We start from the raw sequence: 13,015 nt of genomic DNA, 5'->3' as shown, positions 1-13,015 counted from the left end.
AGGTAAAATGTCTCTGGGTTCAGGTTCTTAGTGGTTCTAACACAAGTTTCTTATTTTTATTTACTTATTTATTTTCTTGGTTCTGGGGACTGAACCTAGGGCCTCATACATGTTAAGCATGTTCTATCACTGAGCCACATTCCCAGCTGGTTTCTCACACAAGTTTCTATTACTTTGGGCCGAGAGTCAAGATTTGGCAGTAGTAAGTAGGGATGCAACTTTTACAAAGACTGATTGTAAGGAAGAAAAGGGAAAGAGGAGAAGCTTGAAGAGAAAGCTGGTTTGGGGCCACATAGAGATTTACATACAGACACAAGGAAGGGCTGAGCAGGCAGCCCCACTCTAACAGATGAGCTGGCAGAGAACGGCACACTTGATTCCAATGGCAGCACAGACAGGAATATATCTAAAGAAGAACGGATCCCAAATGCTGTCAATTTTCCTCCTGAGGCAGGGTGATTAGACTAGTACCAAAGTGAGTACATGTGGGCCATGTATTGTGCCAAGTGTCTTCAGTGCACTGGCTTGTGCAGGCCCTGCAGTGATACTAAAAGGTAAAGGGTGCTATTATCACTTACACTGTGCAGATGAGGAAACAGTTCTGAGAAGTTAAATAATTTGCCCAGTGTGACAAAGCTAGATGAGAGCCTGAACTGTAATCTGGTTTCCCTGACCAACTACATTAAACTCTGTGCTCAGGGGAGGGGCAGGTAGGAAGGGGGCTGTAAACAGCTCTAGAAGTGCCAGGAAGAATGGTTTCATGCTTGCCCATCCATGGTTAGGTTTTTAAGGGAGAGCATGACTGGCTCTTACCTGTCTGCACTGAGCCCTAGATAAAGTGAAGTGGGTGTATGGTGCAAGGGACGGATCTGGGAAACCCAGAGAGAAAAACCTGCTGGAAGTGAAGGTTTGGGTTCCCAAGAGGATTGACAGTAGGGAATTCCCTGCATGGAGATTAGGTTGCTTCTTTCTTCAGAGTATGGAGAGTACTCTGTCCAGAGGGGGATCTTCCTTACACTGGGGACCAGATCAGTAGCCTGTGGCTGTGGCAACCTCTCCTTGAAGAAATGTTGTTCTGAGCCAGGTGTGGTGGTGCATGCTTGTAATCCCAGCATTCGGGAAGCTGAGACCAGAGGATCACGGTTTGTGGACAGCCTCAGCTACTTAGTGAGGCCCTCTGTGAGACCCTGTTTCAAAATAAAGAATAAAAAATTGGGCAGGGGGTATAGCTCAAATGCCTCTGGGTTCCATCCCCAGAACCTAAAAAAAAAAAAGGAAAGAAAAGAAAAGAAAAAAGAAATGGTGTTCTGACCAGACATGGTAGCTCAGGCTTATAATCCCAGCATTCAGGAGGCAGAGACCGGAGGATCACAGTTCATGGACAGCCTCAACTACTTAGGCCCTTTGCAACTCAGTGAGACCCTGTTTCAAAAAATGAAAAGAATGAAACATAGGGCATAGGGCTGGGGTGGTAGCTCAGTGGTAGAATGCCCCTGGGTTCCATCCCCAGTACTGCAAAAAAAAAAAAAAAAAAAAAAGAACAACAACAAAAAAAGAAATGGTGTTCTCCACAAGCACCTGGATTTGGTGCATGGGCATCCCAAAGCCCTGAAATTACATGACAGACAGCATACATGTGCTAGAGCCTCACCAGAGTCTCGGAGATGAGCCCACCCCTGCCCTTGGAGCCCATAGTGGGGAGCCTCCAGGCATCAGACATGCCACCAGATGTAGTGGTAGAGCACAGCAGGAGGTGGAGACGGGAGGGACACTGTGAGGCCTTTCCCGAGAGGGTTCTGCTTGCCACTATTCCCTGCCCACATCTGCTAATGCCCTGGAGGGCCACCACCTTGGTGGGAACCACCCTTCCCACGCAGGCCCCACCTGGATCTTTTCTTGGCGACGCTGCTGCTCTGCTATCTTCCTGGCTAGAGCCAGCTTCTTGGCTCGAAGTTCCCGGATGTCGTCCTCGCCTCCGCTGCCTTCAGCTGCTGAATCTTCCTCAAAGTCTTCAATTACCACGTCCTCCTCCTTCAGGTGGTAAAGCAGACCGGGGAAAAGAAGGGCATATTTATTTATTTTTGCAGTACTGGGAATTGAATCCAGGGGTATTCTACCTCTGAGCTACACCACCAGCCTGATTTTTTAATTCTTTACTTTGAAACAGGGTCTCATTAAGTTGTAGAGGGCCTGACTAAGTAGCTGAGGCTGGCTGTGAACCTGTGATCCTCCTGTCTCAGCTTCCCACATACTGGGCTTACAAGTGTGCGCCACCATATCTGGCTTCCCAGAGCACTTACTGAATCTGCCTTCTGCCCTGGAAGCCCACTCTTCCATGCTGCCCTCTACTAATTTCCTGCCAAGGGTCCCGTGATGTGTTTCCCTTGCTCAGGAAGACATGGGTTGAGAGAAGCTATTGTACTTTTCCTCAAACTGTCCCCTTTTATTATTATTTAAATTTATGTGGTACTGGGGATGGAACCCAGGGGCATTCTATCTCTGGGCTACATTCCCAGCTATTTTATATTTTATTTGGAAACAGAGTTTCACTAAGTTGCTGAGAGCCTCACTAAGAGCTGAGGCTAGCTCTGAACCTGCACTATCCTCCTGTCTCAGTCTCTCAAGTACTGGGATTACAAGCGTGCACTACCACTTCCGGCTTCCATTTTATTTTATTTTTGCAGTACTAGGGATGGAACCCAGAGGCATTCTACCTCTGAGCTATACCCCCAGCCTTCTTTCTCCTTCCTTCCTTCCTTCCTTCTCCCCCCCCCCTTTCTTTCTTTTGTGATACTGGGGGTGGAACCCAGGGGCTTTTCTACCTCCAGGCTCCAAAGTACTAGGATTACAAGCGTGTGCTTCCCATGCCCAGGTTGGCTGAACATTTTTTATGTACTCCTGGACCTATTTTATACTTTCTTTGGAAACAGGGTCTCACTAAGTTGCAGAGGGCCTCACTAAGTAGCTGAGGCTGGCTTCGAACCTGTGCAATCCTCCTGTCTCAGCCTCCTAAGCACTGGGATTACAAGCGTGCGCCACTACACCCAGCTGTTTTATTCTTTATTTTGAAACAGGATCTCACTGAGTTGCAAAGAGCCTCACTAAGTAGCTGAGGCTGTCTGCGAACCACGATCCTCCTGTTTCAGCCTCCCGAATGCTGGGATTACAAGTGTACACCACCACACCCAGTTTATTCTTTATTTGAAACAGTCTCACTGAGTTGCAAAGGGGCTCACTAAGTATCTGAGGTTGTCTACAAACTGAGATCCTCCTGTCTCAGCCTCCCAAATGCTGGGATTACAAGCTCATGTCACCAGGCCCAGCTCCGATTTTATTTCTTATTTGGGAACAGGGTCTCACTAAGTTGTGGAGGGCCTAAGTTGTCTGGGCTGGCTTCAAATTTGTGATCCTCCTGTCTCAGCCTCCAAAGTACTAGGATTACAAGCTTTTGCTTCCCATACCCAGGTTGACTGAACATTTTTTTTTTGGTGGTACTGAGGTTCCTGGAAGCCCTTCCACCTCCAGGCTACACTCCCAGACCTATTTTTTTTTTTTTTTAAAACAGGGTCTCCTAAGCCAGCGCGGCTGGCTTCGAACCTGCGCAATCCTCCTGTCTCCGCCTCCCAGGCGCAGGGATTACAAGCGTGCGCCACCACGCCCAGCTGACTGAACATTTTTTATGCATTAACTCATTTAATCCTTACAATGGCCTATAATATAGATGTCATTACCTCTGTATTTTATAAGAAGCTCAAGTTTAGAGCCTAAATAACCTGTTCAAGATCATAAAGTAGTGCGGGGCATGGTGGTACATGCTTGTAATCTCAGCATTTGGAAGGCTAATAAAGGAGGATTGCAGATTTGAAGCCAGCCTCAGCAGCTTGGTGGGGTTTCAGCAACTTGATGAGACCCTGTTTCCAAAGAAAATATAAAATAGGTCTGGGGGTATAATCCGGAGGTAGAATCACGTAAGTAGTGATAGAGCAGGAATTCAAATTCAAGTGAGTCTGACAGCAGAGTCTGTGTTCTTCCCAATTGAACAAACCCACAGGGGTGGGGTGGGGTCCTGACCCAAACCCAGCCTTAATGGCTCAGCTTGGTCAGGCCTGTCTTCTTCATACAGACTGCTCTCCCCTCTAATTGGGATTCTCTTGGCAGAGGCTGGTTGGTAAAGCGTGTGGGTTGGTAGGTAATGGGGGAGAAGGGTCTTGGGGAGATGGGTGGTTTGGCAGCATCTCTAAGGAATCAGACTGTACTGTTCACAAAGAAGAATGTCTGAAGAAACTTCTTCTCACTCCCAATCAGCTTTAGTGACTCAGTCATACAGTTCAGGGAGAGATGAAATCTGAGGATGAGGCTACAGCTGCCCCTGCACGAAGAGGCCCCAGGGGTCGAGTGCTGTCCATAATCACCACTCATCTGCCAACCACTGCACATTCACCTCCCTGTTCACAGTGTTAAACTGGATATGAGTGCAGTAGGATGTCTGCTGGGCATGTCGTGAACAGAGTCCCTGCCTTCTTTGACCAGGGATGCACAGGGTAGTCATGGATATGGAGGGAACTGGACTGAGGTCAAAAGAGGGTCAGAGAAGCTTGTCTGAGGTTTGCTCAGCTCTCACAGCAAATGAGGAAGTGCAGGGTTATGAAATTACGCAGACCAGAGTGAGCAGGGTTTCCCAGGGGCCACCAGCATAAAGGAACCCCAGAGGCTCGTGGGAAAAGGAAGAAGTGGGCAGTCTGGTGTGGTCACAACCTCTGTCTGGTCAATAAGCCTCAGAAGGAGAGAGTGTGGCACAGCAAGATCTGGGGACAGTGAGCTGGTCCACTCTTTGAAGATGGGAGGAGGCCCTGGGATTATGCTGAAGGATCTGCTGATGAGAAGACATCTATTTATTTATTTATTATTTTTGCAGTACTGGGGATGGAACCCAGGGGCATTCTACCTCCGAACTACATCCCCAGCCCTAATTTTTATTCTTTATTTTGAAACAGGGTCTGAGTTGCAAAGGTCCCCACTAAGAGGCTGAAGCTGTCTGAACTGCAATTCTCCTTTTTCAGCCTCTCAAATGCTGGGATTACACACGTGCGCCACCACGCCTGGCTGAGAAAACATCTCTTACGGCACCCTGAGGGAGCTGTCCTTGCTCACTCTCCACTGCCTCAGCCTTCCAGTGTGGGTGAGATGCGGGACTAAGACGCCCCTCCCTGCCCATCCACACAGTGCCCAGGGCTGCAGTGGTACTGCTCTGCCTGCGTGAAGCTTAGACTCCCCAATGGCTTTAGCAAGTCCGCTGTCTCCTCCCATTTTGACAGCTCATTCTTCCCATTATTTCCTGCCCAGGGTTCATCTGGAGAGTCTGGAATAATGGGCTCAGCTACATCCCTGGAACCACCTCAGTCCTGGAAGCTGAGCCCTGTGTCATCAGGGGCAGGGTGGATTCTCCAGCTATCCTAATGAAGTCAGTCCAGGATTCTGCTGCTCTGAAGACTCTGTTCCAAAGGTGGCCACTCTATCACTGCCTCAGATCCCAAACAACTGCTTCCAGATGACATCTGGCTTCCTTGGCCTGTTGCTGATTTCATCCCTGCACCCCACCCTTCTTCACCGGGTGCTCAAGACTGCTGTCGGCCAAATGACTATGTTGGCCTATGGGTGACCTGGCCTCTGGCTAGAATCACTTCCGTCCCTTCCCTCAGTCCCATGTTCCTTCCCACCTAAGTCCCCTCTGGTCTTTAACAGTGTGGGGTAAAAAGAGAGAAAAAGTCAACCTTCAGGCAAACATGAGGTTTATGCATACAAATCCAGACAGTTACCCACACCCAGACACACTGGGAGGCTGGCCTTGATGCTAATAGCACATGCTCTGACACTGCCGCACACTCACATTTACTAGATCCCACAGACAGCAGGAGAGCTGGCATCAGCACTCACTTAAACTATACACAAATGGAGCACATACAGGCCCACATCAACCACTGTCCCCAGAAAGACAGACATGTACATAGGGCAACTGCTAGTGAGATTTGGGAATGCATGCGCGCATGCGCGTGCGCGCGCGCGCGCACACACACACACACACAAACACACACACAGTCTGGAGTGAAGCAAGGGCTACAGGAACAACCAAGGGCAAACAAACAAGAGGAGAATTCCTTAATCACATCAGGATGTGCAAGAGAGAGAAGAGGGAGGGAGTCGGGGAGGGAGGGTAGCTGGGGGAGGGGGTGGTTTTCCACATGGGGCCAGCAATGTCAGCTCTTCCTGTATGTGTGCTGGAGGCTGGAGTTCAGGCCTGTGCTGCACTGAGCTCCACACATCTATAAACTTGATCTTCAGCCTGAACCCTTACACTCCCCCCATCCGTTCCCTTTGCTAAGCCTCCAGAGCTGCACATTATTAAACTTGTTCTTTCTTTTCCTCCTTTCTCCTCCAATGCAACATTAAAAAGAAGCATCTGGCCTTTGTAGCAGAGTGCAGTGGAGGCACTAGGGTGGACCGGCAGGAAGGGGCACAAGCAGAGTGCACTCTTGAAAAGCTGGCTGTCACATCAACACAGACACTGCTCTGAGAGGTTATAAATAACCCGAGTAGAAGCTGCAGCGTGGGCGGGGGAGGGGAGCTTTCCCTCTGCCACAGGGGGCTCTTCCCGCATAGTACCTCATCTTCCAGTTGTTTTCCCTCTTGGCTTCCCATTTCCTTTCCCATGGTGTCTGGGACGGGTGCCACTGACACATATTTTCCACCCTTGAATGCCAGCAGAGGTTCTTCTTGTCCACAAAGGGCTTCCAGAAAATACTTCAGCACTGTGACCCTTTTGCAGTCGGCTGCAATAACCTACAGGGCAAGAGGGAGAGAAGAACAACAGCATTTTCTAAAAGGAAAGATGTAGACAAGAGACAGAGCTGGCTAAGGGGCACACGGGAGCGTGTCAGCGTCGCTGGGAGGGGGACAGTCAGCAAGCTGGGGCTTATGTGGTGCTTGTAAAGAGGGGAGTGAGGCTGAGAAACAAGGCCTTCCAAAGGAAGTCGCCTGTCTCTCCAGAGACCACCACTGAGGCAGCAGACAACCCCAAGACTAGCGCCAGAGGCCCTCAGGGCCTATGCTAATTATTATCTTATACAGATATATCAAGCCTTTTCTTTACTAAAGTCCTGGTATATTTGTATAGGGTAATAAATTAAATTCTTCTTTTATTTTATTTTACTTTTTTGGTGGTACTGGGGGTGGAACCCAGAGGCTTTCTACCTCTGGGCTATACTCTCAGACCTTCTTTTTTTTTTTATATTTTATTTGGAGACAGGGTCTCACTAAGTTGCTGAGAGCCTCACTAAGTAGCTGAGGCTGGCTTCGAACCCGTGTGATCCTCCTGTCTCAGCCTCCCAAGCGTGGGGATTACAAGCATGAGCCACCACGCCCGGCTCAAATTAAATTCTTCTAAGTTTGAAATATAATCAGTAAAAGGAGCAATGGAGTACAGAATGTGACACCTCCCGTTGCCCTCTGCACCTCCCAGCCCTTCTCCAGAGCCTTCCAGGAGAACGTGCAGCCAGAGTGTAAAGTGAATACTGAGGGCTTGCTTGGCTGTTTCATTTTGCCAGGTCATTTTGGGATACCCCCGACAGGTTCTTACCCTACCTAAGAGCTTCCCATACTCTAGAGACTAGGGTCTGCCAGAACACTGTCAGGGGAGAGGGGTGGCAGAACAGGTAGCGGTATTTCACCAAAGCTCTGCAGTTCCAGGGCTCATGCCAGTTCTTCCCATGTGGCCACATCAGCACACATGCCAGTGCAGTCAGAAAAGCTGGGGCTGATTTAGCCGAGATGAAATTCATTATCTTGAGTGACTGTCAAATCTGTCAGCATCTCAGATGAAGTGTCCACAGCCACCCAGCCTGGGGTCCTCCCTGTGACAGACGCACGCCTCATCTCCAGCCCCACCTGTGCACGTGGGTCTTTTTCAGCTCATGCCTGTTGGTGCCCTTTTTCTCTTCTAGCCTCTGGCATCCTGTCCTCCCTAGTGGTAGGGGTGCTCACTAAGGGAGAGAGCCCTGCTTGATTTGCAGCTCAGCCGAAGGCTGTTCCACATGGGAAACACATTGCAGTGGCCAGATATGCCAGAGGGAGAACCCCCTTCATCATCAGTAACTCCAGGCTACACTCAATGTCCAGTCCCCATTTTTTGGGTAGGGGGGGAGTACTGATGATTGAATCTAGGGGTATTCTACCTTCTGAGTTACACACCCAGGCCTTTTTTATTTTTATTTTGAAATAAGAGTCCCACTAAGTTACTGAGGATCTCACCCAAGTTGTTGAGGCTGGTCTCAAACCTGCCATCTTGCTATCACAGCCTCCTAAGTACTGGGATTACAGGCATGTGCCAATGTATTCAACTGTCCAGTCTGTGTGTGTGTGTGTGTGTGTGTGTGTGTTAGTTACTGGGACTGAACCCAGGACATTTTATCTTCAAGCTACATCTCCAGTCCTTTTTATTATTTGAAAGCCGGGTTTTAATAAATTGCAGAGGGCCTCACTAAGATGTTGAGGCTGGCTTCATACCTGAAATCCTCCTGTCTCAGTCTTCCAAGTAATGCAATTGCAAGTGTGTGCCACCATGTCCAGCTCTGCCCAGTCCCCATTTTAATACCCACTCCATTTGGGGGAATTACTGAGGACTGAACTCAGGCACTGTACCTCTGAACTACATCGCCATTTATTATTTATTTATTTATTTGTACTAAGGGTGGAACCCAGAGGCTTTCTACCTCCGGGCTATACTCCCAGCCCTATTTTATATTTTATTTGGAAACAGGGTCTCACTAAGTTGCTGAGAGCCTCACTAAGTAGCTGAGGCTAGCTTCGAACCTGCGCGATCCTCCTGTCTCCACCTCCCAAGCGCAGGGATTACAAGCGTGCGCCACCACGCCCGGCTGCCAGCCCTATTTTAAAAAAAATGGTACTAGGAATTAAACTCAGGGGCATTTTACCTCTGACCTACATTCCCAGCCCTATATTATTTTTATTTTGAAACAGGGTCTCACTAAGTTGCTTAGGCTGCCTTCAAACCTGAGATCCTCCTGTCTCAGCCTCCCAAGTACTGGGATTACAAGTGTGTACCACCATACCTGGCTTTAGTTTTTATTTTGAAATAGGATCTTGCTAAGTTGCTGAGATTGGTCTCAAACCTGGGATTCTCCTATCTCGGCCTCCTAAGTTCTGAGATAACAGGTGTGCGTGCGTCACACTGTCTTCCCCTTTCCTGTGTATGTGTGTGTGTATGTATTTTACCAGGAATGGAACCCAGGGGCACTCTACCTCCAAGCTATACCCCCAGCCCTATTTTTTATCCTTTATTTTGAAACAAGGGTCTCACTATGTTATGGAGGGCCTCACTAAGTAGTTGAGGCTGGCTGAGAACCTGCTTTCCTCCTATCTCAGCCTCCTAAGTACTGGGATTATGAGCATGCGCCATCACGCCCGGCTTGCCTCCCATTTCCAAATGTGGAAGGGACTGATATGTCTGAATCACATGGGGAAGGACTAATATGCACACTGATTAGCTGCTGGCTCATGATTTTATGGGTACATGTGTTACCTCCTTCATCTGCATAGCAACCCCTCTGGTGGCAAAGATCTTTATGCCTCAGTGGCAAGGTCAGTAGGGCCAAGCTGGGCATACAGTAGTCTCAAAGTACAGACTAGCAGGCATAGGGAACTTGGCTGGGTGCCTCAGGGAACAGATGAAGCAGGCACAATCTATGTCCTCTAGAACAGGGTGGAAATAAGTACTGTTCTACTGGCCAGGGGAAGTGCAGCACTCATCAAACCCAGTGTGCTCCACGACTCCATGTTCTGCTGTCTTCTTTCTGCCTAGGCACCCTCACCATTGGCCCTGTAAAGGATGGGCTGTCAGGCTAACTACCTGACATTCAGGCTAACTTCCTGTGAGGCTGACTTAAAAGTTCTCAGCCAAGTCAGGTGTGGTGGCGCGTGTTTGTAATCCCAGCATTCGGGAGACTGAGACTGGAGAATTGCGGTTCACGGACAGCCTCAGCTACTTAGTGAGGCCCTTCGCAACTCAGCGAGACCCTGTTTCAAAAAAAAGAATAAAAAATTGAGCCGGGCGTGGTGGCGCACGCTTGTAATCCCAGCGCTGGGGAGGCTGAGATAGGAGGATCGCACAGGTTCGAAGTCAGCCTCAGCTACTGAGTGAGGCTCTCAGCAACTTAGTGAAACCCTATTTCCAAATAAACTATAAAATAGGTCTGGGAGTATAGCCCAGAGGTATAAAGGCCCCTGAGTTCCACCCCCAGTACCACACACAAAAAAAAAGAACAAGAAAAAAAAAGAATAAAAAATTGGGCAGGAGGTATAGCTCAGAGGTCAAATGCCTCTGGGTTCCATCCCCAGACCCGCAAAAAAAAAAAAAAAAAAAAAAAAAAGTTCTCAGCCAGCCAGAGGAAGCTAAGAAAAAGGATACCTCTTGAGCTTAGGGCACCTGATCCTGGGCTGACCTCCTGAAGAAGGAAGAAAGCTTTCTTTGGGCCAGGGCAGGTAACCATGGTTCCATTGCGTGTATTCAACCATGTGATGAGGAAGGCTAGAAATACAGAAGCAGGGGCTAAAAGGCATTAAAGAACAGAGTTGAAATGAGTAATGGCCTGGCAGGCAGCACGCACAGTGGCCTCGCTGCATCCCTAACCTCTCACTTGCAGAGGAAACTTCTGCATTTCCACAAGGCTGCCAGTTTCCTCTCTGTGGTCTAATTTTAACCACCTTGTCATTACAGTGTGTGTCAGCCACCTGACCCCACTATGACCTCTGACCTTATGCCCTAGCTACTGCGTGCACTATGGAGAATTATGTAATGGGCTCAGGACTTTCCTTGTTGGTGTGAGGCTTGCTGCCAACACATGGAAAGGGGGTTTGGGGTGAGAAAGAGATAGAAAAGAATGACAGTGATGGTCGTTGGCTTGCCTGGATGGTAAGAACACCACAGGCACCCCTAATGAGTCTTGCAGCAGAAACCAGTCCAGAAGAGGACAGCATGCCATGAGTGTGGGCACAGGCAGACAGGCAGACAGGCAGGAGCCCTGTGCAGCTAGGGCATGGACTGGATGGCATGGCTCAGGAAGAGAGTGACTCCTGGCCAAGAGGGAGAAAGGCCACACATGTGGACGTGGGACTCCTGGAGATGGGGATTTCCAAGGCACAGCGGGACCCAGGGATGCAGACATCCTGAGCTTCATCCTCAGGAGATCAGCGAGAACTGTCCTCGATGGACACACGGGCAAAAGGGAATTCTCTCCCACTTCAACCAGTTTTCATTTTCATGGGCAAGAGTATTAGTGGCTGGCTGACAAAAGGGTCTTTGAGCTGGTGCTTAGGATTCTACCTTTTTGGAGAGAGAAAAAGTGACCCAGTCTTCTGTAAGTTTCCTCTTTCCTTTATAATCAACCAGCAGGGAAAAGAGCCAAGGTCATGCACAGTCTCCTTAGATTTCTCAAGTGCATCATGAGAGTGAAAAATGCACAGTTGAGCTCTTTAACAGGTGGGAGAGATGTGGCAGAACAGCTAGGGTCTGCCCAGGGCATGGAGACCTACCTCCAATATGCTGGTCTATCTGTAGAGGTGTTCTGTCCTTAGGTAGGAGGAATAAGCCTAGTGAGAAGATCACAGCTCTCCTGTCCCTGCAGTGCTACAGGAGGCCAAAGAGGACTTCCTGGTAGGAGAGAGGTTAAAGCTAGGTTCCCTGCTTTGAGAGGAAGGAATCCAGGTGAAGTCTATGACATAATCTCCATAATAACTCTGTTTATGAGCATATTTTTTCATTCTGTATTAATGAAAAGAGAATGTAAATGATATATATTACAGCTTGGGCAATTTATAGATGTTCCAGAAGAGAAAGAGCTAAACCAGGTGTGGTGGCACATGTTTGTAATCCCAGTACTTGGGAGGCTGAGACAGGAGGCTCACAGGTTTGCAGCCAGGCTCAGCTACTTAGTGAGGTCCTTGCAACTTAGTGAGACCCTGTTTCAAAATAAAGAATAAATAATAGGGCTGCCGGGTGTGGTGGCGCACGCTTGTAATCTCCGTGCTTGGGAGGCAGAGACAGGAGGATTACGCAGGTTCGAAGCCAGCCGCGCGTGCAGGCTTAGGAGACCCTGTTTCCAAATAAAAATGTAAAAATAGGTCTGAGAGTGTAGCCTGGAGGTAGAAGGGCTTCCAGGAACCCCAGTACCACCAAAAAAAAAAAAAAAGGGCTGATCTTGGGCGTGATGGCACACACTTGTAATCCCTGCGCTTGGGAGGCTGAGACAGGAGGATTGCACAACTTCAAAGCCAGCCTCAGCTACTTAGTGATGCTCTCAGCAACTTAGTGAGACCCTGTTTCTAAATAAAATATAAAATAGGTCCGGGAGCATAGCCCGGAGGTAGAAAGCCTCTGGGTTCCACCCCAGTACAACAAAAAGAAGAAGAAAAAAAAAAAGGGCTAGGAGTGTAGCTCAGAGGAAGACTGCTCCTGGGTTCCATCCCCAGTACCACCAAAGAAGGAAAAAAAGAAAAAGCTAGGAAGAAGCCAAGACAGGAGGAGGATCATAGATGTGAGGCCAGCCTCAGTGACTTAGAGATCATCAGCAACCTGATGAGACCCTATTTCAAAATAAAAACAAGCTGGGCGTGGTGGCGCACGCTTGTAATCCTAGTGCTTGGGAGGCTGAGACCAGAGGCTCACAGGTTTGTGGCCAGCCTCAGCTACTTAGTGAGCCCCTGTTTCCAAATAAAGAATAAAAACTTGGGTTGGGTATGGTGGTGTACACCTGTAATCCCAGTACTTGGGAGGCTGAGACATGAGGATTGTGGTAAATGGTCAACCTTTTGCAAATTAGTGAGACCCTGTTTCAAAATAAAGAATAAAATATAGAGCTGAGGGTGTGGCTCAGAGGTAGAATGCTCCTGGGTTCCATCCCCAGTACAAAAAAAAAAAAAAAAAAAAAAGCTGAGTAGGAGCAGC

The 13,015-nt window shown here is 48.6% G+C and overlaps 1 protein-coding gene across 1 annotated transcript in view; it reads right to left on the bottom strand.

Moving 5' to 3' along the window:
- Positions 1-13,015, bottom strand: part of SMG6 (SMG6 nonsense mediated mRNA decay factor) — a gene marked incomplete at its 3' end in the record, with an annotated part of 299,777 nt that overhangs the window by 25,307 nt on the left and 261,455 nt on the right. Inside the window, exons 14-15 of the mRNA XM_080712911.1 lie at positions 6,661-6,837; positions 1,885-2,031 (exon numbers count right to left, since the gene is read on the bottom strand). Coding sequence (XP_080569037.1) covers positions 1,885-2,031; positions 6,661-6,837 — 324 coding nt within the window. The remainder of the gene's footprint in view (positions 1-1,884; positions 2,032-6,660; positions 6,838-13,015) is intronic.

The sequence above is a fragment of the Muscardinus avellanarius genome (genome assembly GCF_963383645.1).
Source record: "Muscardinus avellanarius genome assembly, chromosome: 16".
NCBI lineage: Eukaryota > Metazoa > Chordata > Mammalia > Rodentia > Gliridae > Muscardinus > Muscardinus avellanarius.
This window is presented reverse-complemented; position numbering and strand designations above follow the sequence as displayed.